This window comes from Xyrauchen texanus, chromosome 10 (assembly GCF_025860055.1).
Source record: "Xyrauchen texanus isolate HMW12.3.18 chromosome 10, RBS_HiC_50CHRs, whole genome shotgun sequence".
Taxonomy (NCBI): Eukaryota; Metazoa; Chordata; class Actinopteri; order Cypriniformes; family Catostomidae; genus Xyrauchen; species Xyrauchen texanus.
The window spans coordinates 13629151-13656012 of record NC_068285.1 but is presented as its reverse complement, the minus strand read 5'-3'; the positions used below and the strand labels follow the sequence as shown (position 1 = coordinate 13656012).

The window sequence follows — 26862 nt, the reverse complement described above, 5'->3', positions numbered from 1 at the left end:
CTTGCAAATGCTTTACAAATGTCATCTACTACCCTTGAGTTCACACTCACAACTGCTCCAGCTCTCACAGTGAGAAAGGGAGGTGGAGGAAAAGAATGATAGATAAGGAAAACAGAAGGCCACCTACAGACTCGCATTCATTTCTCACTCCAGCCCACATTTAGCACTCCCAATCACAATTACATTTCTGAGTAAACAACCTTGAAGAACGTTCCGACTTGTTCGATCCATATGCTACAACACTGACACCTCACCTTGTGCAAATAAGAAGCTATTTTACCATGTGATGGCTCTTCACCTTCTGCAAAGTTTATGGATGATGGATATTTATGTTAATTAGTCTGGAATGTCTTCAATGGCAAGAGTATCGGTTGGCAATGGTAATCTTAAAGGCATAGTTCACCCAAAAGTGAAAGTTCTCATTATTTGCTCACCTTTGTGCCATCCCAGTGTATGACTTTTTCTTCTTCTGGTGAACACAGACAACGATTATTAGAAGAATATCTCAGCTCTGCAGGTCCATACAATGCAATTGAATGGTGACCAAAACATTGAAGCTCCAAAAAGCACATAAAGGCAGAATAAAAGTAATCCAGTTGTTTAATCCATATCTTCTGAAGCGATCAACAGACCAAAATGTAACTTCTTTTTCACTCTGTATCTTGCCATTTTAGTCTCTCGGCAAGATCATGATTTCAAGATGAATTACATTTCCTAGGGCTTGATGCATACGCAGAGCGCTAGACATAGGCGGGACTAGGGGAGGGCTGGGCTTCCGGGGCTTGAGCCACGAATGTTTTCTTGTAGTGATGTCAGTACCAGTGCTTGTATCAAGTTGATCTTAAACATATCATATTTTTATATTTTATCAAGTAATACATTAATGAAACCTTTGTTTCCTACAGTATCGATAACACCAAATAACAACACCATAATCGATATAACACCAAAGTACAAACATGCTCTGATGTTGGCAGCTGCTTTCAAGCTCTCATGTGTGTGTGCTCTTGTAAGACAAGTGCTCGCGAGTCGCTACCCGTGATTGGGGCATTCTTGTCTTAGTGAGATATTGGAACTGTGATGAGTTGGTCCATCCAGATGCCGTAAATACCAAAAATTAAGATACAATACAACCCTGAAAACAAAGAGTAATAAATAGGTACAGATGTCCTCAAAGAATTTGCAAACTTTCGCAAAAAAAGACAGGACATTTGCGTTTTTTTGCAAATCTCTTTTATTAAGACACAATGCCTTGAACCTCGCAAAAAAGAAACTTTTTTTCTTCTTCTCATAAACACCAAATTCAGCCTATTTATAGCCTGCTATCTTCTAAACTTACTGTGCACTGTGCCATAACCACAAAGTCAGTGAGCATGGCCGTGAAGATTTGGTATTTCCGTGCATCATGTGCTAAGTCTAGGCGCAAGTAGGTTTGGTGAAATCACACAGGCAACATGCAAATGGACTGGGTCAAGTGCAATTTAATTCTAAGGTTTTCTCCTGTTTTTATTCCTCCATCTGCATCCAATTATATAGTTCATTCCCTCAATCACCAGGAACATAAACCAAGACAGCACATTCATAAGAGTGTGTAAATGGACTGTATGCAATGAATTAGAAGAAAAATTACTTTCTTTTGTGCATTAACTGCATACTTGATGATTGTCTAGCATATTTTATGACAGTGACACGCTCCTTTGATATGCATGGTAAATGTGATTCTCATCAGAATTTGGATATAGGCACCATTACATTTCAGAGAATATAAGTATTATTAATCATTTTCATCTACTGACACAGAAATCATGGCTAGTATTAACGGTGATTGTATCGGCACGCACTTCACTTCTACCGGTCGATATTGATTTTCAAAACGAATAGAAGTGTAATCGAACTTGAAATCACGATTGCCAAAGAGTTTGCCGATGTCATAATTTATAATTAAAAATGAGTTAGATTTTGGTCTGTTCTCACCCAAATCAAGTTAGATTGCTTCATAAGACGTGGATTAAACCACAGGATTACTTTTATGCTGCCTTTACTTTCTTTTTTTTTTTAACCTTTAAAGTTTTGGTCTCCATTCAATTGCATTGTACAGACCTGCAGAGCTGATATAGCCCTACTCTTCCAAAAATATTCGTTTGTGTAAAAAAATTAAAATAAACTCATACACATCTGGAATGGCATGAGAGGGTGAATAAATGATGAGATAATTTTCATTTTTGGTTGAACTTATCCTTTAAAGTTATACTTCGTTTCAAGACCACCTTTGACGACAGCTTTTTTCGGTTTTAGATCTGTTGCAGTGGAACAACATGCCATCGTCGACATCGCCTTGCACAATGCTAGCAAAGATCACACGGCGTTGGCGGTCTCCAGACCAGCGTGCTGCAGTGACGCCGCCAGCCCCAGCACAAATGGTGAATGGGCGTGGCTACGCATTCTATCCCCGCCTCTCCCTCCCCCGCTTACCGTGGGCGGCCCCGTGTGGCTGGAAGAACGAAACACGACACCCCGATAGAGGAGGAGGAGGAGGAGGAGGAGGAGAGAGGTGGGCAGTGGACAGAGAGAGTTGCTCAGAGTGAGTGGAAAAAGAAAAAGTCCGTGAAAAGAGAGGGGGAAAAGGAAAAGTGGATCGTGTTTCTCTCGTCTCGTGTGTTTTGATTTAGTTGGCATCGCCGTGTTCAACGTGAAGGCTTGAATATGCAACTTCGCAGCGCGTATAAAGTAATCAGGAGTTCAGCACGGACACGGTCCTCGTCCATCGGCACGACGCGCTCCGATATCTGACTGCAAGAGAGCGAGTCTCTCCAGCCACAAGACAACAACGAACGTCTCCACGTTGGGAAGGAAAAACAAAACACACACATAAAACTCCAAACAAACTGTGGGAGTACGAGTAAAGGGGCTGGATCTGAGCGGAGGAGGAAAAGTTTACACAGGAGTTTTGTGTGCGATCTTAAACTCATCGAAAGGAACAGAAGCTAATTTCATCTCTCTTTCTCTCACTCTCTCTCTATCTCTCTCTCTCTTCTTTCTCAGTTAGCACGACTTGCTAACGAAGCGACTATACTCTCAAACATGAAGACCCCTGGCGATACGGGTAAGTTTTTATAAACAACTACACCAGATATGCTTGATACAACTGTAAGCTAAATATTAATTATATAGAGGTGGAAAAGTTTATATTTGTGGAGTTTCAATGTGTGTGTGTTGTGTAGCTTTGGATGAGTTTAACGGGGGTTCACTGTGGATATGCATCCTGCTAATTCCCGTCTGATTAGCTGGTTAGCCACTTTAATGTTTGTGTTTATTTTATGCCTCACTGAAATGACTTTATACGTAAAGACTTGGCTCAGAACAGCGTTGAAGGTCTTAAATGTAAGATTTAGGTGGGACTTTGTTAGTTTAAAAGCCTGGAAAAGTTAAAAGTGAGGAAAACCAAGCAGCTAGCTGACAAAGAAAGTTAGTTTTCACAAGTTTTTCCTCACTTAACATTATTTATATTGTTACGGTTGTTTAACATTTTTTGAATGGCTGTCACGACATGGTGTTTATCAAGCTGAAATTGTGCGCTGTTAACGATTAAAACTGTAAGGTATTTAGGGGCACACAAGTTTTGGTTTAACCCCCCCCCCATTGAACTGTTCTGGAGTTAGACAATCATGGTTGTTTTAGAATAGGTATGTGTCCGATAATATACTTAATTATTACACTTCCCAATGCTTAACAGTTTAGGAGTAGATGTTCAAATTATTGTAAATTGTGACTTTATAACCGGTTGTGTTGATCCAACATTCAACCAATTTGGCCCTGAGAAAAGTGGCAAGATATTTAACATTTCTGTTTGTTTTTTCTTTCCTGTTGTACTTGGGCAACTTTATTTTTGTATTGGTTATTTTGTAAAAGTTAGTTTGGCTCCAAGTCCTGGTTGTCTTTGTTTACTTGCATTTTTGGATAAGCCAACGTTACTTTAAACACTATTGCTTGCTTGATTGATCTGGTTGATTGTCAAGCACAAATTCCCTTTTTGTTTAGGAAAGTTTTTATCTGGGATGCAATAGTATTGCATTAAACCAAAGTATAAATCAGTTTAATGTGTCATCTGTGCCTTATAACCACCGACCTCTTAAAGTTGCACTACGTGTTGTGCTCTCTAGCGGCACCTGTGTTTGAAACTTACAATTGCAAGCAATTTGTGGAAGAACACTTTACGTGAATCGTGTTTCTGGCAGATGAATCTCATGATTTGAACTTTGCCTGTGTGTGATCATGACTTGTGATATTCTGAGCTTGAGTCATAACTTGCTATTTTAATGTTGATATAATGTTATATAATGAAACATTTAAAACTGGAATATCACTTGCTTTGATGAAGATAAACGACACATTCATTTTGAAAGAAAAGCACTTTGTAGTGTATGAATTAATTTTACACTTACTCAAAGTGCTTATAAGATAAAAAACAGGGCTCAATCACTACCAGTATTTTCTTCAAGTGTTTTATCTTAATGTTTGTATTGTAATACATTTAACAATTTAAGAGGTGATACTCGTGATTTGGCTTGTAAGACTTTATTATTTTATATTATATTGCACAGCCTTAGTTGATTATATAAGTGAACCGTAATACTATAATAGTATGTATATGCATATAGAGAATGTATAAAAAATAGAAGTGTATTTTGTTTATAAATGTATTTTTCAATTGGTTATAATGCTGCGAGTGCAGTAAATACACAATATACTTCTATTCAAGATCTATTCTCTAAAAGCAAGTCTAAATATCATATATGCTGCTGCTCAGGTGAATGCATCTTTTTTTAAGGATTTTTAGATATTTTAATGTTATATTGAACATTCTCAGATAACAATTGTTTCTACTGCAGTATAGTTGCTAAAGTAAATGTGCATTGTTTTGAAGGATTTGTATATATTTATATTGGAAAACAGATCAAAACGTATTTTGTTTAAGTGTATAATAAGGTGAAGACTTCCTCTCTCACCTTTCTGTTCACTTCAATCCATCTTTAACTCACAAAACAAACTCTCTCTTATTAATAAAGCTGCATAATGGCAATTTTCTACACGATAAGAAATTATTCATATAATCATATTATGATTAAATAAGTCGCGAGCCATCATGTTATAATCTAGCTGCATTAAGCGTGCGCGCTCGAGGGACGAGCGTCCCCGCGGCAGAGTGTGCCTCAGCCGGGTGCAGTTTCAATCTCTCCCGCTTAGATCGGGACACTTCGTACAGCTCATAGTAGAGGCGCTGACCGCAGAGAGAGTTTCGGAGTTTGTAGTCATTTACATGATCTGCTTCCATATTATTTGAACTTTTATAAAGCTATAATGCATTAAATGTAACGCTGGGGTGTTTCCTTTAAAGATGCTCAACATGCAAGTTTTGCTGCAGCTCCACTTATTCCATAATGGGAGTGCTTCTGTATTTACTTATTTTGTATTTTTACATTATAATTCCCTCATATTTTGCTATTTGGAAAGTTTAGAGTGCATCTGGACTGTGAGCTGTGTAATTCTTCCTCTCTTCAATCAGCTGCGAGCTGCAGTGCTGATCTCATGCCGTCATTAGAGTTTAATGTGATCTCATGTTACGTTAAATGAGATCAAAGAACTATTCGACAACGAAAATGTTCGTTTCAGCTCTAGTCCTGAAATGTGTGAGTGTGAATGACTGAACTGTAGTTTCTTTCTTCTTTTTAACGGCTACTCGCAAACTAAAACATTGCGTTACCGCCATCTACTGTTTACATGGGAAGATACAGCCGGCTCTTTCCAATGTTCACGGACACGAGCCAAGGATGTAAGTCGTAATCCAGCGATTTCACTGCAAATCTTGACTCAAATTACAAGTAATTTTATAGGCTCACTGTAGTGAATCGGGGTAAGGTAAGAACATTGTTTTGAACACTGGTTGTTCATGTACTCAATCAATAATGGCAAATCTTACATAGTGCAGCTTTAGTAATCAGGTGAATATTCATCTGGTTTTTTAGAAAAAGGATGCCAGTTCATGTCTTTTGAGTCAGTGCTCCACCAACGCTGAAGTCGTGCTCTTATGCATTAAACCATTAGCTAATTCTTCCATTCCTCCTCCCCCTCATTTGGTCTCCAGCATATAAAGTAACCCTTCTTATGGTATGGTAGAAGTTTTCCATGTTGTACGTCGTGTCTGGGATGCAAGTCTGCGTTTTTGCGTAGGTGTGCAGAGGTGGGGTTCTGTGCTACACTTACTAACTAACTCCTGTCAAATCTAAACATAGTGGGATTATCGAGGTAGTTGATCTCACAAGTTTCTGATCTAGCTCCTTTTTTGTTGTTTTAATTGGTCCAGGGCATGACTCTTTGTTTTGCTGAACTAAATGCTTAGTCTTAAGAGAATTCTGCAAGCTGGGAGGTGTAAAAGCAATAGCCTATGTAGAGTGTTATTCTTCACCCAACTCTTACATTTTCAATTGGACAGTACTTAAACAGAAGGTGAAAGAGTTTTTGTCAGCGGAAATGAACTATACTATAAGTCTTTGTGCCATATCAAGTTGTGCCTTTCAGGCGAGGTGTGCCCCGCCCAAGACACCTTGGCTTTGTGTTTAAAACTATGAGCTTGGTCCCCTGCTTTTGAATAGCTATTTTGCAACCCAAGGGATTAAAGAGTCATCTAAACCAGCTATTTTACCTGCTGGTTAATAGTATTGTTTTGGGATGAAGTCACTGCTGTATTTAGGCGATAATCCAGGGTTTTCTGTATACTATTATTCTATTGAGTTTTCGAACGTAGTTTGACCTAGATTGTTGAAATCACAGAAAAGCAAGTTTTCTCTATGTATTTGTATTTAAAGGAATTTTCCATGTTCAAAACAAAGTTAAGGTCAGTTAACAGCATTTGTGGCATTATGTCTTATTTCCACAAAACATATTTCTGTTTTATACCTTGTTTATTATTATATATTTTTTTAAAGCAAAAATGGTTACATTTGTACATCATGGTTACAGTTAGGCCCTAACAATTTAAGTGAATTGGGCCAGTCCATAAAGGTTAAAATTTTCATTGTTTTAAAAGTGTAGATGCAAGATGAGAATTTTATGTTGATGTTATTTCAGTGCTAAAATTGCTTATCTGTGTAAATTGCTTATCTTTCCCAATATTTACTCTTCAATTGTCATGACAACAAAGCCTTGTAATCCTGGTATTGGATAGTACATTTGCACCGATAAGTTTAGAAAGTAATTTTATCACAATAAAATCATGTTAACATGTACAATGTTTATGTTTTGTGGCTAAACTTTTGAAAGAGTGTGTATTTGAATGTATATGGACTGGCATCACTTCTTTTGTAAGTGCAATCTTACTGAAATATTTTTATTTTATAAATAAACGAGGGGTGAGTCCATTTTTTCTGGTTTATTATCACTAAACCAAAAATTCTGTTGATTGAGCTTAACTTGTATTGAATCCAGACCATTCCTTTAAGTCTGGGCTATTACTTTTTGAATTTCCAACTTGTTTCTCATATTATCAGTAGGGTTAATGCAAAAAAGACACACAGTTGCATCAGTTTGCACTTTGGCACTCTGTTTGGCCATCAACTCTTGCCGCCCAGCTAAGCAAGATGTCTGTCTGTCTTGTAGACCAATAAGTGGCCTATTTTTAGTAAGTTTTTCCAATTGTGTTATTCATTATATCAACACTTTGCCACTCGTGGGTCTCAAATCTGGAAACACGCTGTTGTCTCTTCCATCGTATGAAGTTAAGGGACCCACATGGGCAATTAGCCAGCATTTAGGGAGGGTGGTTGGTGCCATTATTTTTCAAAGGAAAGTCCAGGTCGGAGTGGGCTGAGCGTAGGTGGAAGTGTGTAATTTCAACTTTGCTACAAAGGTATGATTCACTGTTCCATTGGCATGGAAGTGCCATGGGTGTTTTAAGATGTTCTTCTAACTATTAGGATATTTTTTGCAGTTTTTATTTTTTTCTCTTTTTGTTAGCTTAGGAAGACATATGAGATATGAGGCAGTTAATGCTACCAAATTCATCCCAGACGTTTCAATTTAAAGTTTGCCTATACAGCCTTTCCTTAAACAGATGCTTGCCTGCATCTGCAAGAGATTTTCTGAGCCATTTAGAATGGAGAGACATGGAGGTGCATCTCCTGAGAACCTGATTTAAATGTTTGGAAATTATATTATTTGTAGATTTTAGGTTAACATATGTCATTAGGTTTTCTCACTTGTATGCCATTGCTGTAGAGTTGCTCAGGAAGCATGCTTTGGTTGATGTGTTGTACGCAGCTCAGCGGATTGGCTGTGTTTCCTGGCCTGTTTTTGTTTTCCTGGAAACCCCATACAGATGAACATCTAACCAGCCACACAGTAACACTCAAGTAAGTTAGACATATAGTGGTGTACTTTGGGTTTAAAGAGACATGCACAATGTTGCTAGTTTAATGGTGAGCCACTCGCCCTGCAGAGTATTTAGAGAACTATCCAAAAGGAACTCAAGTGTAGAAATTAACTACCAGATGTGGAATTGAAACTACTCTCTTGTTGCATCTGTACACCTTTTCAAATAAATCTCTAATTACATAAAGAAATGAGCTTGGCTACTATTTTTTCCATTGAACAAGGGTTATTTCTGCCAGTGCTTAAGTTGGAAATGTAATTTGCATTAAAGAATAATTTACCCAAAAATGACAATGTTGACAATTTACTCACCCTTGTGTCAGTACAACAAAGCCCATATGACTTTCTTCCTTAGTGGAACACAACAGGAGTTTTAATGAATATACCAATGTGTTTTGTCAATATAATGGCAACGTTGGTAACGACTTGCATTGCAGCTTAAATAAGGACCTAAAAAAGTTGTCCATGGGACTTGTCCATCGTATTTCAAGTCCTCTGAATTCATACAATAAGTTTTGATGAGAAACATCTCAACATTTAAGTAATGTTTCAGTGAAAATCTAGCCTGGGCGACTACTTTTTGGGTCCTTTTTTAAAGCTTTAAAGTGAGTCATTCACTATACTGCTGTTGTATTGAAAAGATGGACTGGTATAGCCTACTCATTATCATCTCCTTTTGTGTTCTACATCAGAAAGAAAGTCATACAGGTTTAGGACGACATTTCTCAGGGTGAGAAAATTATAACAGCATTTTCATTTTTGGGTGAATTAGTCCTTTAAAGTCCTTTAGCTATAGTGGAAAGTTAAAGACCAGATGATTTCCAGCATCTAAAGGTGCTTGCAGTCACTGTGACCTAAATAATACGGCTCATGTTTGTTCAAAAGCTGAAGAAAAGATCTCCTTTTCATCTCTTTAGATTCAGTCGCATTTGTGACTGCAGGCTTTGCTTTTCCTGTCTTTAGTCTCAGATCAATAGCTTTCCCTGCATGCTTGATGGAAGAAACCACAGTTTTCTCAAAAAACAGGAATAACTCTTTGATGAGCAATACTTTTGTGAGATTGTGCACAACACATGTGGCTTCCTCTACTTCTTGCCTGCCAGGATGGTCTTTGTTACCTTTCATAGAAGCAAAGGTTCCTACAATAGTCAGCCTAAGGTTCATCTATGGGTCTTTGTCATATCTGACGGCACACCTTTCTTTAATCTGCATTTTAAGATTCTGGTGCCAGTGCCCCTAATGCCATGTGCACAGGCTCTTTTGTGTCAGTGTGCCAAACATGTCGACAACTGAGGTTTGAGCACGGCCGACCTTCAGAGTGTTGTGTCTAGTAGAGGCCACAGTTTGGTGGGAACTCTGAGGTTTTGTTGAGACCATGTCTGACAGTTCGAGCGTGTGGTTTTGGTGTGGTCACGCTCGTGTAACCGTTTGTTAGTTTGAGTTGTGTATACGTTCTCTGACATTTTCAATAGTGGTCCCCTTTTGAGTTTTTTTGAGTCCGCACCTGCATTCCAATCTACATCTTGATACAATCACATTCTTGCGCATGATATGGTCTAATCTGATATTTAGATAGGGCTCTATAATTTTAATAATATTGCCACTATGAATGCGGTTAGCTAATATTTTTTTTAGTAGCTTGTAGTGTTGATAACTACTTTTCAAAAGGGTAACTTAACTTTGTTATGAGTAGCTTTGGACACCACAGTTTCGTAGAAGTTAAATGAAATTCTAAATGTTCTAAAGATTTTGTGTCTTTAAAGGTCACGTCAACATTAATACATTTTTGTTTGAAAAAGCATTTATTTGTCTACGCTTACACCTCTCATCCACCATGAAGAGTTGTTTATCTTCCACCGAAAAATTTGTTTCGAAAACGCTCTCCATTACTGCATACTTTGGTAAATTATGGCGTCAAATGGAAACGGATTAGTATGGATATTCCAGATTTTTTCCTATTATTTAACCTCTTTATATTGTGGCAACCAATATGTTCCATTCTCACAAGTATAAATGATAATGGTTTTGTGAAAATGACGCACCCTTTCCTCGTAATATGGTTGTAATGAAGACAAGGAGTCACGGTTTAAGCGAGTGTTTGGTGTGCAGCACACATAGTTTATTAGTGGGGGCCGGACCCCCCACATTCCACTTTAATGGCTGCTGTCTGTGTTGCATTAAATACAAACACACACACATACCCCAGCCTGCACTGAAGGAGGAGGCACACACACGTTCCTAATTCTCACAGTTGTGCGCTCTCTCCGTCTCTTGAGCTGCCATCTTTGTGGTGACGCCACTTTGACTCGCTCATACTTTTATTTTTATACAGCCAATTTATTTTTGCAGGCAGATCCAGTGCTGGTGCAAAGGGTCAGATATTAAACTGTTTAAGTGAGACTATATTAATTGAGACTAGTAGAGCTGCAGGATTAAGACAAAAATCATAATTGCAGATTATTTCCCTTGATATTGTAATTGCAATTACATGATTATGATGATTATATAGCTGCTTTAGGGCTTTCAAGATTATGATGATTAATTGTCATAAAAATGGTCACACTTAAGGTTTATGTGTGTTTTAAGGTGTATGTGTGTTTAACGCCTTATACCAGCAGGGGGGCGTGGGCGGGCTGTGGGGGCGTGTTTATAATTTTATTACCTTTGTTTTATAACAAATATTCAATCAACTATCATAAACTATGCATCATTTGAAAGCTAAAACACTCAAGAATCACGTTCTGAACTTGTTTTTGCAATCAATACACCAGAGAGGAAAGGGTTAAATTAAATGCTGACCCTGTAAATATGAACAAAATGAACGGCAATACTTATCTTTCATCTCCTATGGTTCAGATCAGTTCGGACGAATCCAAGAAACACCAGCATACATTTCAATGTAAGGGTCTACTCTTCAAAATGCATCCCACTTTTTAATCCAAAACAACAAAAAAATAGGGAAAAAAACGAAATATCCTCCTCAGTTTTCATGAGCGCTTCCAGTTAGAGTAATCCATCATGTTCACTTTCAATGAAATATCGATTCTAATTTGTATTCCAATGTTCAAAAACCATCTCTCCCCGTAGCTTGGACTGTTTCCGATAAAATGAGCCATTCCCTGTTTCTCTCCTTCAATCACAGGCTCTGTAATGACCAAAATATGAAGGGAGCGCAACAACAGGCTGCGGGACCTGTCACTCTCGCACCTCGGTTTTTGACTGGATAAAAGCCACCCAATGTCTGGTCAGCAAAATTTTGATGGATGGGAGTATTAACCAACTAAAACACGATTGCAGTGATTGACAGTTTGCTTAGTTTACCTCAGAAGATCTGTCTAATACATAGGTCTAATACAAGTGCGTCCACTCGTGCGCTCTTCGTCATTTTACGCACAGCGCGCACAGTTTTTACCTTTTTTTGCTACACGGAGCTCGTTTCAACGCGCGGATTTATTCATCATCATCAACATTATATCTAACAATCTACATCATGGATCGTCGACTGAAGAGGAGTTTTTGTGGTGTTGAGAGTGTTTTGGAGGAGATAATGAGGAGTAGCGATGAAGAACAGCAGAAAGACGCAGAAACAGACATCTTAGACAGAGAGAGCACGGTGTCGAGTGTCGATTCGGCTGAAGAGGAGATGTTTCTCCATGGACTCGATCCCGTATTAGATCGGTAAGTTGAAACACATCGTCTTGAGTTTTTATGTTTATGAAGTATTGGCAGTTTTTCTGTTCATATCATGTTTTTGATTATAAAATGACTAGCAAAGACACGAGGCTACACGAGTAGCTAGGTGATAGCTGTATATTATACATAAAGACATAATATTTATATCACACACACACATTATATTTATGATGCATATAATATAACAAAAATATCTTTATCTTTCCTGTCTTTCAGTGGCTTTGGTTTCCAGTTGGTAACGAACCTTGTTAGTGACTGCCTTGGATCAACATAAATACTGTAAATACTGTAATTGTATTTTTTTTTCTTTAGTAATTGGATATTTATTATAATTATCAGTTTATTGTAATTTATTTGTGTAAAAAACACTGTTGCAATTACAAATGTTGTTTTCTTTTTATATAATTTATTAATTAGTTGTAAAACGATCACTTTTGAAATGCATACATGAAGTGAGTTTTTTTTGTTTCACTGTTTTTGCTATCAGAATTGTTCAAAATAAAGAGTTTTTTGTTAAAATGTTGTGCTGAAATCATTTTTTCTTGTGTGGTTTGATGAGCAGAACAGTTCTGAATTGATATACATGTATGTAGTATGTAGTGTTTACTCCTTATGTCATTTGGTTACCAGATGTCCATTTGGAGTCTCCAAATGGCCTTTTGGAAAGGACGCCTAGACTTTCCCTGAATAAAAGCTTACAGAAACTACATTTTTGGGAGTATCATCTTCAAATTTGAATCAGAACATGGTCAGACATTCAGTTTTATCTTTATGGTGTTTTCAGGCCTTTAACATAAAAGTCTGATACATTTTTCCCTAAATGAAGTTCATTCATAGAAATCGTGAGTCACTTTCATGTAAATTTGACCTTGTTTTACTCTGTTCCTATGCTACTTTTGAATTAATATGACTCTTGGGTAACAAAGTTTCAAGTGTCTAGTTTAAAAAAATATCAGAGTTATGAATGTGGACCATATGGTTTAGGAGCTACAGACATTTGTATTTGGGTATGTCATTTTCAGAAAATTCTCAAAAATAGGGGTGCTGGTTAAGAGGTTAATACACCTTCAGAAGTTATTAAGTCATATTTTACTTATAAACATTGTGTTCACTATCTAAATCCTTGCTAATATTTTCGTTGGAGTTTGGCGGAAACCTCTCCACAGACAGCATGTGCATCTGCGCTAAAGAATTGGTTAATATTCACAGCTCTTCAAAAGTTGTTCTGAGTGTGGTCCACTACGCATCTTCATGAGACAGTCGGAGTTCAGTTGGAGTACTCACATAATGCAAACACTTAAAATTCCTTTATTTGGACAGTACAATGTGATTGGAATTTGAAGTGCACAATAATCACGGTTATCTGAAATAAACGCGATCAGACAATTATTTGATAATTACGACAGGTCTAGGGCTGGGTAAAAAAACTAAGATTTTCCAATTAATCGCTATCCTCATTTTAATGATCCCAATATTGATTCTTAAAATCAAAGATCAACCTTTAAACTGTATAGTTTACTTAAGCTTTGGTTGTGCTGTTATTCTATCTGTAAAATAAATGGCAATTGATCTGCATAGTTTGGGCCTTGCTGGTAGTTTTTTTAATTAATATTTCATAATGGACCAAGTTCAAAGGTTCCCAGTTTTATTTACAGCATTAGCTGAAAAATTATTTTATATAAAAGCAAGATGGAAAATATAACCATGACATACCAAAATGAATCCGATTTGAATCCAGTCATATCAGAATCTAATTGATTTGAGAGCTTGTGAATTTGAATCGAATCAAACTGGGAAATCTGTATTGATACCCAGGCCTACTGTTCATCAGTAAATCAAGTGCCTAGATGGTCAGTGGTCATGTAATTGGTTACAGTGCTCAACTGTAGCAAAAAACACCTCGTAGGGCTTAAATAGAAAATTTTATAGAACGAGAGAAGTACACCTTGATTTATTGCTTTAATTGACACATTTCACTTAGTTAATTGTGGCAGCCGTATTGTGATCTCAATAATTATATTTATTGTGCAGCCCTACTACACGTGGGCCACGCAGGTTTGATCACAGCTCATAATCTGTGTCACAGAGATCTGTGTGGAGGAGAGAGTGCTTTCAGATCCTGTCAGTGGATTTCCGATTCCGCGTAGGCCACCAAATAGGGCGCTGGAACTTTCAGACACTTTTGCAGAACAATGGAAATTAGAGTATTAAAAAATGTAATCATTTGCGAACCAAACATTTTCAGAGGGATTCTGGTGTCTTGTGGCATTTAGGTGATTTCCAAAACCTTTAAACTGAACCTTTAAAAAGAACTAAAAAGTTGTGCTGGCCTTGATGGGACATTTTACCCAATTCTAACTTTGTTGAAAACAAGTGGCTGTGACTGACATGTGGCTGTGCATAGTTTGCGGAGGCCTGATGTCTGTGCGCTAATGGAAAGCTTGTAAATGAAAGGCCCATTAGCAGTGAGGGAAAGGATTGGCAAAGTTTTTTGGTGCTGCAGACTTGGCCTGGGGTGGGAGAGAAAACAGGGAGCGACCATGGAGACGGCATTCAAATCCCATAGCTGGAGCCGTGGCATGTGCCGTCAGTGACTGTGTGTATGTGTGTTTGTCTTTGGAGGAAAATGAAAGTGAAGAGCGAGTCTTGAGACCTAACCACAACATAGCACTTGAAACGAGGCAATCTGTTGACTTCTAATTTTCACCCCCCTCCCATCACTGCCACCCCTTTTTCCACTCCATCATGCTCTCTCTGCTCTGTTCTCTCTTGATCTCATTTTTAATTTTAAGATTGCTGTTATTGTCAACGTTACAAAGCAATTTGTGCCAACACAATACATGATGACTTTCAGTCCATTGCAGATATATTTGATTACACTTTATGAAAAAAGTTAGTGGGGTACACTAACTGTTAATCTATTTAGCAGATGGTTTTATCCAGTCTTCATCTGTTTGTCCAAGTATTCATGGTACCATGCGTAATCGAATATTTGAAGGAAGGACATCAGCTGAGGAAGTGTTAAAATACACTCCACGCATCTCTTGTCTTTTCAAGCATGAAAGCTCTGAAACAACGAACAAATGACTCTTTTGAACCAAGTCTTTTTAATGAATCAGGTGTAATTTGGGCTTGTTTGTAATTTAAAAGTCTAGCATTGTGTACCAGATCTTGTTTTTTTTTATCTTCTGGTTATTAATGATTGAGATTGGCTTAGTGCTATAAACTTGATCTGGAATTTCATTCAATTAACACTTCTGTTGTCTCTGTGGCCATCCGGACCACTTTTGAAGAGGGGCATGCAAAATTATGCACTCTACTATATATATATATATATATATATATATATATATATATATATATATATATATACACTACACACCGATCAGCCACAACATTATAACCATCTGCCTAATATTATTTAAGTCTCCCTCGTGTCGCCAAAACCGCACCAACCCGCATCTCAGAATAGCATTCAGAGATACTATTCTTCTCACCACAATTGTACAGAGTGGTTATCTGAGTTATTGTAGACTTTGTCAGTTCGAATCAGTCTGGCCATTCTCTGTTGACCTCTCTCATCAACAAGACATTTCCGTCCACAGAACAGCCATTTGTTTTTTGTTTTTGGCACCATTCGAAGTAAATTCTAGAGACTGTTGCATGTGAAAATCCCAGGAGATCAGCAGTTACAGAAATACTCAAACCTGCCCATCTGGCACTAACAATCATGCCACGGTCCGAATCATTGAGATCACATTTTTCCCCATTCTGATGGTTGATGTGAACATTAACTGAAGCTCCTGACCCATATCTGCATGATATTATGCACTGCACTACTGCCACATGATTGGCTGATTAGATAATCGCATGGATGATTGTTAGTGACAAATGGGCACCATCCTGGGATTTTCACACACAACAGTCTCAAGAGTTTACTCAGAATGGTGCCAAAAACAAAAACCATCCAGTGAGGGGCAGTTCTGCAGATGAAAAGGCCTTGTTGATGAGAGAGGTCAACAGAGAATGGCCAGACTGGTTCGAACTGACAAAGTCTACAGTAACTCAGATCACTATATTAGACAGGTGGTTTTAATGTTGTGGCTGATTGGGGTGTGTGTGTGTACACATGTGCGTGCACACACACACACACACACACACACACACACACATTATGTATAGATTTATATCTATAAGTGTGTGTGTGTGTGTGTGTGTGTATATATATATATATAAAATCACACAATACTGTGCAAAAGTTTTAGGCACTTGTGAAAAATGTTGCATAGTGAGGATGTCTTCAAAAGTAATGACATAAATAGTTTTCATTTATCACTTAATGTCATACAAAGTCCAGTAAACATAAAAAAAAGCTAAATCAGTATTTGGTGTGACCACCTTTGCCTTTAAAACAGCCCCAATTCTCCTAGGTACACAGTTTTTCTTGGTTGTTGGCAGATAGGATGTTCCAAGCTTCTTGGAGAATTCATCACAGTTCTTCTATATATTTAGGCGGACTCGATTGCTTCTGTCTCTTTATGTAAACTCAGACTGACACGATGTTCAGTGGGGGTTTGTGGGGGACATGACATCTGTTGCAGAGCGCCCTGTTCTTATATTCGAATATTTTCTATTTGCAAAAGTGATTGTTTGTGCACAGTACTGTGTGTGTGTGTGTGTGTGTGTGTGTGTGTGTGTGTGTGTGTGTATATATATATATGGCCTCTACATTGCCATTGCAGGGTCTGTTTGAAATATGCTTAACATACGTTCTTGCTCAGTAATATTCTCTGTTGCTGCACTGTTTCTCAACTATGAAATTAGTTGGCTTCAAATAGAAAACACTGTAGAAGTGGAGCACATTTAAAAACATCAGAAGTTGACCTAAAGTGCTTTACAGATCAAACAAATAAAATGAAAGAGTGATATAAAAACAGATTGATTTAAAGTTAAATATAAAACATAATAAAATAAAATAAAACATTTAAATACAACATCATGCATTTATCCATTTCAGACTATTCAATGATCTATTCAAAAGGCACAGTCACCTTTAGATCTATAGCAGCAACGAGGAACCCTCAATAGAAGTGGATCAGAAGACTGGGGGCTCTGGTTGGGGAGTGAGGGTGTAGAAGGTCATTGATATATTGGGGCGCTAGACCTGATAGTACCTTTTAGTAAAAAAATCTGAATTTAAAATCGACTCTGAATTTCACATGAAGCCAGTGTAGAGATGCTAAAACCAGGGAAACGTGATCCCACATTCTTGACCCTGTTAAAAGTCTGTCTGCCGCGTTTTGAACTAGCTATAAGCGGGATAATGCAGTTTGAGGGACCAGTGTACAATGAGTTACAATAGTCTAACCTTGATGTAATAAGTGAGTTGATCACAATTTCCAAGTCTCTATGGGAAATATATATTTTTTATTTTAGTGGAAAAAGCTACCCTTGACAACAGCACTGAATCTGCTTATTGAAAAGTAACGAGGAGTCTAAAATCACTCCAAGACTCCTTGCATGATTTTGTACATTGCACGACAGAGGACCTAACTGGGCAACCTGGCCAGGTAAGGAGGACATGGAGGAAACTAAAATCAGATGTTCATCACTGCAGTCGTAGCCCCCCCCAAGGACTCTGTTGATTTATCTGTTGCGTTCTTAAGATTTAAAAATGACCAAAATGCCCATCCCTGCTGTTATTGATGTGGAAAGGGGAATTAAAGGTGAGACACAAGTCGTTATTGTTGCCTGTTGTGTTTGCTCATTAAACGGGGGAGGTACAGCGCACCAAACGTTGCCTCCAGGGTCCCCATGGAGACATTCAGACACCTAGTCTCCTGTTTGCCACCCTCTAACACTCGTTCTCTTTTCTTTATACATTCCACAACAGACACACACACACTCAGCCAGGTTACAGATATACAATCTAGAGAATCACCTGGAGCCCAGATGATTGTCTCCTGGCCAGCCTTTGGGTTTAATAATGCTTTCATGCTGTTGATGTAGACCAATCACTGATCTCAGCAGGGTGCCAAGGTTTGAATTCAGACGATCACAATGGCACTTTGTGTTATCAGACATTGCATCATTGACAAAGAGCAAACTTAGCAGCAGCAGATAAGTTTGCTTCAATGATGTCTCTACGCATTTCTCAAATCCAGCACTCCAAAGTTTGAATGATGCCATTATGACAAAAAAATTTTTTTGGTATCTTTTGAGTAAGCATTACCCTACTCAACTAAGTTTGCAAATCAGTTAAGTACCACCCCACCCCCCATCAAACAGGTAGATCTTACAATGGGGACATCAACTGAGGACATCTTCAAACATGCTGTAACAAGCTTCTCTGCTTTATATTAAAATGCTATCTTTTAGATGTCTTGAGGTTCTGTTGCTGTAGAATTGTCTTATCCTGTTTTCAACTTCATGGAAATTGCAGGGTTCGCCAACGAACACGCCTATTTTGTTTTTGAACTTGAATGGCTTTATATTGCTGCAAGGGAAGGTACGGCTTCCATCACAAGTTGTAGCCAAGTGAAAAAGCCAATAATAGAACAATGATCCCCAACAATTGGACAAAGAAGAACCTGAATCAAAACCCACAACTGGGAGGGAACACCATACAGAATTTAGTAAGCTACTTTCTGAACCGACCAATAACAGGGAATAGTAGTGATTGGGCGAGACAGTGTATAAAAGTACACCATGTTTATTGCTCTGCAAAGTCCATTTGGCTGCCTTGCACATCCACAAGTTTGTGTTTCGGCAACTCCAGAGAAGAGTTCTCCTGATTGGTCCTGCCAAACCCAGTATAATCTGACATAGGCAGGGCAATGGCAGTTAAAATTAGCTGCTTTGAAAGAGCTTGGAGCATCAAGGAGAAAACACTGAGATTGATAGTAGCCAGATTCAAGCTGGCTGACTTCCACCTGCCCTCGTACAGATGGAGGGTGAGGTTCATTTAGTTTCACTATAGTTATAAGCGTTACCATGTTTTCCACACAATACTGTTGGTTGGGAGTATCTCAGATTTGGCCAGACTTTCAGCAAATTTTAGAAAGTTTTTATGAAAAGCCACGTATTTAAACTGCATTAAAACATCTAGGTTGACCTATGTGACTGACTTCTCAGTTTTTTGTGATGCCTAATCTGGAAGTGGTGTCTGGAACCGGATAAAGCAAGCAGATCTGTGCAGGTTTTCCTTTGATTGATCCTTCTGGAAGACTCTCTGCCCATGACTAAGTGTGAACAGAAGTGGGGGAAGGAAAAGAAATAGGTTAAAAGTTCATGTAGATGTGGCTCCCAGTGAAAGATAAATCAAGGATGAAAGCTTTACTCTGATAAAAATCCACATCTTGCTGATAAAACGTAATGCCACTATCAACCTTGCAACCTCAACGGTTCTAATGACTTTTGCTCAGCTACCTGAGCGAAGGCCACTGGAGTGTGTGATTTAATACTCTGATGAAGAGAATGTGATGACTGGAGGAGTCTTAAGATTGAAGATTGCACATTATCAGTGAACTTAAGGGGTTGCTGTTTTTTTGCCTTTCCAACTTCGCTTTTGTTGATCGTAAATCAGTTTATATTCTCAAATATGATGTGAAAGTTTTTCAATGACTTTCTTTCTCGTGACTTTTCTTAGTGAAAATAGTTTATTGGTTGATTTCACCTAAAAGTGTGACACTATCAAACTCTTTTTATTTCTAACTCTATATTGAGCTAGTGAACTCTTATTGTGTCAGGGTTTTAATGCATATTATTAGAGGTTCATTGGATTACTAAATAAAATGTGGCTGCCTTTAATCAACTGAACCTCCAAGGTGCCACTCAGACTATATAAAATCTCTTTCTTGCCCAAAAAAATTTACTGAATATTTAAGAACAAATTATACTACGGTTTTCTGGATGACAGTATGTCTCGCACACAGTCTAGTGTTTTTGTAATTTTTGTTGGTCAAATTTTGTCATCAGTACATAATGCACAGATGTGGACTGTCCAAATATCTAGAATAACCGTGCTGTTCGCTGAAAGTCTGCACATGACTGTACTAGAAGTAATCGCAAAACAGTCGTTGTGTGTATATGGTGAACACCCCCCTATGGGCTTGCAGTCAAAAGAGTATACATGGTCTAAAACTTTCGACCCTGCTCAAGACATAATGGGACACTGTGAAGCCTAGCCTTTTGGCTATTGAGTGTTTTGATTGTTATTTATAATGCATTGCAATTTAAGTTGTAAACTTTTTTTAAACTTTTGGTATTAGGGCTGGGCAGTATGGCCAAAAATATTATTAGGCATTTAATAGGATTTAAGTAGTAATTAATGTCAATTTTACCCACGCCTTTCTTTCTTTTTACTTTATTGTTATTTTTGTTATTATTATTTGAGGTAAGTTATTTTGTGTAGTATATTGGTGACTATCCTACATTGTTGCTCCACACTCAAGCCCAGTATCTGGCGAAAAGGCACCATAAGCTGGTTTTCCAATGCCATAAAATGTAAAGGAAGAAAAATAGTTTAAAACAATTTGTTTTTTTTATACCTATGACAGAATATTATCTGACTTGACAGGGCTATGTGTCATGAAAAAACTTTTAACTAAATAGTACATAATAAACAGCAATGCTGTTGATGTCAGAATTGTTGCTGTGTTCAGTCGATGGCTGTATTGCTTTGTCAATGCATTCTTGTTTGCTACACACAGATATATTAGCTGGATAGCTAACTAACTACCTAGTCTCATTACTGGTTTACTTGACCGCAGGTCTAGGTAGCTGCTAGTAGGGCTGGGTATTGATACAGATTTCCCGCAGAATTTGAGCTTATGTTAACTAGAGCGGACTTGAATGGCTTTACCTCATCTGTGCGATGCATGATTAGAATTAAATGTTTTTTGTAGTTGTTTTTGATCAACAACTGACTTTAAAGAACAGGGTATTAGAGGGTATTAAATAGACAGTATTCAATGACAAATGGGTTGCGTGAATCTCTTCTTCAGAGACACATTACACAGAACAACTTTTACTCTCAACAGGCTGAAATTATCTCGCTGCTGAACACTTCACGACTAAACTACACATTTGCTGGTGAGTGAAATGTAAACATTTATCAGCCAGTTGCCAAATATATTCACTTTAGTCGCATGGCATTTGTTTGCAAATGTGATTGATTTCCTCTCATTGTAGAAGAGGGTTGTGCATTGAGTGAAAGATCGATCTTTGGACTTAATCAATTTTGAGATTTTTCAAATGAAGATCGTGATTAATTGGAAAAACTATATTTTTACCCACCTCTAGGTGCTAGCCAGTTAATACTTACTAACCGCTAAAAACACATCTTTTCCATGAGCACTTAACCAGTCACAAAAAATGTTTTCTTGTTGCTCTTTAATCTGTTTTGAATACTATTCTGATGCTAGTGTAACTTGTGTTTTTCCTCTTTTGTAAGTCGCTTTGGATAAAAGCGTCTGCCAAATGAATAAATGTAAATGTAAACCAGCTGATTTAATAAATATGATTCAGTTAGCAGTTATACTAATACTTTTGCCGAACTGCTTGCGTTTTTAGCGACACAAACCTGATCTGATTGTCTAGATGTAGAACATCGGCTAAATATCGATATTGAGATTATTATTCTCTAAAAAAATATTTTGTTTTATTGCCCAGCCCTAATTGCTTATTAGAATGATCACTGAAATGCATATATTCATTTTGTAAAGTTTTAAATTGTATTGTTTTAACTGCAGAGCAGTTACTGTGATTAAGCGAATAGTATTTGGTTCGACATGTGGTCTATCCATGGCAGCCCCCATTAGGGGAGCCTCTCAGTGAAGAATAAACCAATTTTATAAGGTTACTAATATGACTAGTCTTACTGTAGTCATCTTTAATGACTAAATTTATTGGGTGCACCTTTTAACAATCTGCTTACAATCAGCTTATTTATAGGAATCGGTATTGAAAAAAGCACTGTCATGTTGTGAGGTACAGTGTTTGCAAAGAAAAGTACTTTTTGTGTGAAACTCTTAGGCCCAGTTAGAGTGCACATACAGTTCAGTAGACCTGCACAGGCCTGTTGGTAAGGATTGTTTGGAAGGCAGCCATTGCAGGCTGCTCCTCATGCTCAGCAGTCCTCACATAGCAGGAAAATTGGCCCAGAAACGCGCCCTGCCTGGCCATTTATGGTTGATTTAATCATATCCCTACGAGGAACTCCCCTGTGACGCGTCTGGTTTCTGTCTGGGCAGAGTTGGCCGTCGTACTGCGGCGTCCCGGACATCTGGAGCACTGTCTCCACCACTGTGTGCCGGTAACTGGAGTTTTGGTCTCGACGGTGTTGACATGAAAATTGTTGATGTGAAAATAACAGCTACTAGATGTTTAGCTTAGAGAGCCACAGCTGTTAAAGTATTAGACGTAGCTAATGGCGACGGTTGTCAGGACATAAGGCAATTTTCTCTTGTCTGCTTGGGTGGGAAATACCCTCAAGGTGTGACATGGGTGGCCAAATGACCTAGAGTCTTGAGTCATGTAAAGTATAACACTCGTGCAAACATAATCAAACTAGGGCGGAAATGATTAGTCTACATTATCGACATGTCGACAATAAAAATAATGTCAAAAATGTTCATTGTCGAATAGTCCTTTTGGTCTTATTTAATGTAACATGAGATCACATTAAACTCTAATGACGGCATGAGAGCAGCACTGCAGCTCGCAGCTGATTGAAGAGAGGAAGAATTACACAGCTCACAGTCCAGATGCACTCTAAACTTTCCAAACAGCTTAAGGTGATGTAGATCGCAAAGTATGAGGGAATTATAATGCAAAAATACAAAATAAGTAAATAGAGAAGCACACTCGTTGTGGAATAAGTGGAGCTGTCGCTGCAGCAAAACTTGCGTGTTGAGCGTTATAGCTTTAATATAGTTCAATAATATGCAAGCAGGTCATGTAAATAACTACAAACTCCGAAACTGGCATTTCTCTGTGCGGGTAGCGCCTTTTCTATGAGTTGTGCGAAGTGTCCCGATCTAAGGGGGAGAGATTGAAACTGCATCCGGCTGATACACACTCTGTCGCGGGGACGCTCGTCACCTTGCTGCAGCTAGATTATAACGTGATTGCTTGCGACTTATTGAATCATAATTAATGTCACTGTGCATTTATTACCGTGAAGAAAATTGTCAAGTTTTTGTTTTTGTTTTGGCTTGTTTCCTATGTAAATATGTAAAACTCTTTAAACAACGTACATTTACTTAAGAAATATTCTGCATAAGAAAAAATTGCTATCTGAGAATGTTGAATATGATATTAAAAATACAAATATTTTAAAACCTGATAAGCAGCATATAAGATATTTATGCTTGCTTTTAGAGAATAGATCTTGAATAGAATATATTGTATATTTACTGCACTCGCAGCATTATAATCAAGCGAAAAATACATTTATAAACAAAATATACTTATATTTAATATACATTCTCTTAGAGCAAGGCTAAATATCTTATATGTTGCTTCTCAAGTAAATGTATCTTTTTTTTAAGGATTTATAGGCAATTTTAAATGGAAAACGAGACAAAACACTTGATTACTAAAGGATCTTTTGCAGTGAATTTCTTTTCTGAATTAAACTTAAAGTATATTTTTTCCCCTTTAATTCAGTGAATGTCATTTAGATGTATTTTTAAAAGATCATTTTTTCCTCTTTATTGTTAGGGAGCACATTTAATACTACCATTTAAGTACACAAGCTGAGAAATCAGTTAAGGGCTAATGATTAATCATTGGAATAATCGTTAGATTAATCAATTATCAAAATAATCATTAGTTTCAGCCCTAAATCAAACACTTGATCCCTTTTGCCTTCAGTTCCCTCATATTTGGGTTAAAGTGTTCCTTAAACACCTGTCTTAAGTGTGGAATATGAAGCAATTTAGATCAAGGAGACCGATTATCCATATTATGACTATAACAAAAATGTTTGGTGTGGGTTACTGATTGTGTTATTTATTTTCATACTGTTGGGATAGTGGAGTCTACCCTCGTTGGGGAAGAAACATAGATACTTGGAAACATTTTCTATCACGTAATTACAATTTGCAGTTGTACAGTTTAAATGCAGTGTATTTCTTTTTTTTTTTTATTGTCCAAAAATGTTTAGAGTTGTACCTTTTTCTAAAGTGGTGAGGTTTAATATAAAAAAATCTGCATATATCTAGTAAATTTAAATATGTCTTAGCCAGTCACTTCAAAACTTTTCTCGGTTCAAATGTGAAAAACATGTGCGAGTAATTTGATAACCTGCATCATATAAACATTTTAATTTCCCTTAATAAAAAAGTGCTTTAGAAATTAATCTTTTGTCACTTGTTTATTGAGCTTGTTTTTTGGCCTTTCATGTTTCAGCCTGTCAACGCTGAATAAACGTACCTCCATTGTAGAGATGCCATGCTCTGTATAAACCTGTTGCTGATGCCATTTCTGTCACTGCTTTTCAAATTCATTTGCACATTGTCATGCGTCTGTGAACTTCAGCGGTGGCCCTGATGGAAATAGCCTGCTGTGCAATCAACCTTGACTTATTTACAATTAAAGTGATAACTGTTCCAGTTTCACACTCACAGAATGCAGGACAGTTTTATTTTTCAGCTTAATGAGCCTCCAAAATTAAAAAACTAATCACAGTGTGCTTTGCTAAATTAAATGATGTAGACAACACAATTTATCAAAGTGATGTTAAAGTGATGTTGGCAAACGTTTGGTGAATTGTTACATTCAAAAAAGTGTTTATCATTTGAGTTTAAAGAAATAGTTCACCCAAAAAGTTTAATTGTCATAATTTACTAATTCCATCCCATATGTGTGACTGACTGACCTACTGTACACAAATGAATATTTTTAGATGCATATTTCCCTATTCGACTTCTGTTTGATTCGATATGGGTACATTTCAGTTATAATGTCCATTTTGCTTGCATATGGTTGACATCACCAGTATCTCTGAAAAGAGCATCTGACTGGGCCTGTGGCTCAGGTGGTAGAGTGGGTTGGCTACTAATTTGAGGATTGGTGGTTCGAATCCCGGCCCACATGACTCCACATGGACTCCACATGCCGAAGTGTCCTTGGGCAAGACACTGAACCCCAAGTTGCTCCCAATGGCCGGCCAAGGCTTGCGCCTTGCATTGGTTTATGAATGTGTGTATGAATGGGTGAATGTGTCACACTATGTGTAAAGCGCTTTGAATACCGTTAAGGTTAAAAGGCGCTATATAAGTGCAGACCATTTACCATATCTGTGAATGAGCGAATATGAATGAGAGAATCTTATGGCTTTACCTCATCCATTCTATGCTGATCACATATCACATATATTCAGGACATTACTGATGTAAAAAACAGCACCATCAATATTTGAAAAAAGTCATTTTTGATCAAATCCAGCAGTCATCACTCCAACACCTTATCTTTGAGTAAACATGCTAAATTGCTAATTTGGTACTAGAAAATCACTTGCCATTATATCAAACACAGTTGAAAGCTATTTAGTTCGTTAAATGAAGCTTAACATTGTCTTTGTGTTTGTTTTTGAGTATGCAATAGACTGGCATGTCTTAAGGTCAATATTAGGTCAAAAATGGCAAAAAAGAAACTGCTTTCTCTAGAAACTCATCAGTCAATCATTGTTTTGAGGAATGAAGGCTATACAATGCTTGAAATTGCCAAAAAACTGAAGATTTCATACAAAGGTGTACACTACAGTCTTCATAGACAAAGGACAATGAGATGTGGAAGGCCAGATGTGCAAATAAACAAGAGGATAAGTACATCAGAGTCACTAGTTTGAGAAATAGACGCCTCACATGTACTCAGCTGACAGCTTTATTGAATTCTACCCGCTTGACACTAGTTGCATGTACAACAGTAAAGAGAAGACTATACATTGTGATCAGTTGAATGCCACTTGGTGAATAAAAGTACCAGTTTCGTTCCATAAGAGCAAAATCTGTACATTAATCCAAACTTTTGGCTGCCAGTGTATATACTTTTACCCAGTTCTACTCAACAGTGTCCTCAAGAAACTCAACCCATTGCCCTGACCCTTCAGTGGGTAACTAGAGATAAACCAACAGAGTATCAACATGTCTTCTCCAGTTAGCACTGCTCTATGAGGTCATATGGGTCTGAATGATTTTTTTTTTTTTTTGTTGTTTATTTTTTAAGTTTTGGAGGTGAAAGATGAGGCGGAGGGATTTGAATGCCTGTCTGCTCCCTGTCAGGGGCAACAACCCTGAACATTTATTGTCAAGGTTGGCAGGCAGCATGACTGTTGTGGGCACATACACGCACACAAAAAGCGTGTTATGTAAGCTTGCATGGCGAGGATCATGTGAGGGTTGCAGGCTGGCACTGTGCACAGATGACTGGCTGACTCTTTGATCCTCTCCTCTCAACCTGAGTGTTTATTCTCTTTTTCTGGTTGACTCCACATCCTCTCCCACTCTCTGTCTGCCTCTCTCATCCACTGTTCACCCTATTCGGTTCTCTGCTGTTTACTTTGCTTTTTTTCCATTTTAGTACACTTGTCATATTGGTGGATAGGGATGGGATATATATATATATATACTCACCTAAAGGATTATTAGGAACACCTGTTCAATTTCTCATTAATGCAATTATCTAATCAACCAATCACATGGCAGTTGCTTCAATGCATTTAGGGGTGTGGTCCTGGTC

General features: G+C 37.7%; 1 protein-coding gene across 2 annotated transcripts in view; it reads left to right on the top strand.

The window, feature by feature from the left end:
* The first annotated feature begins 2558 nt into the window (after window positions 1-2558).
* erf (Ets2 repressor factor) overlaps window positions 2559-26862 on the top strand; it is a 41050-nt gene continuing 16746 nt past the window's right edge. For both annotated transcript variants that reach the window (XM_052136454.1, XM_052136453.1), the window contains exon 1: window positions 2559-3103. In XM_052136454.1, coding sequence (XP_051992414.1) covers window positions 3082-3103 — 22 coding nt within the window. In that variant the 5' untranslated portion in view covers window positions 2559-3081. The remainder of the gene's footprint in view (window positions 3104-26862) is intronic.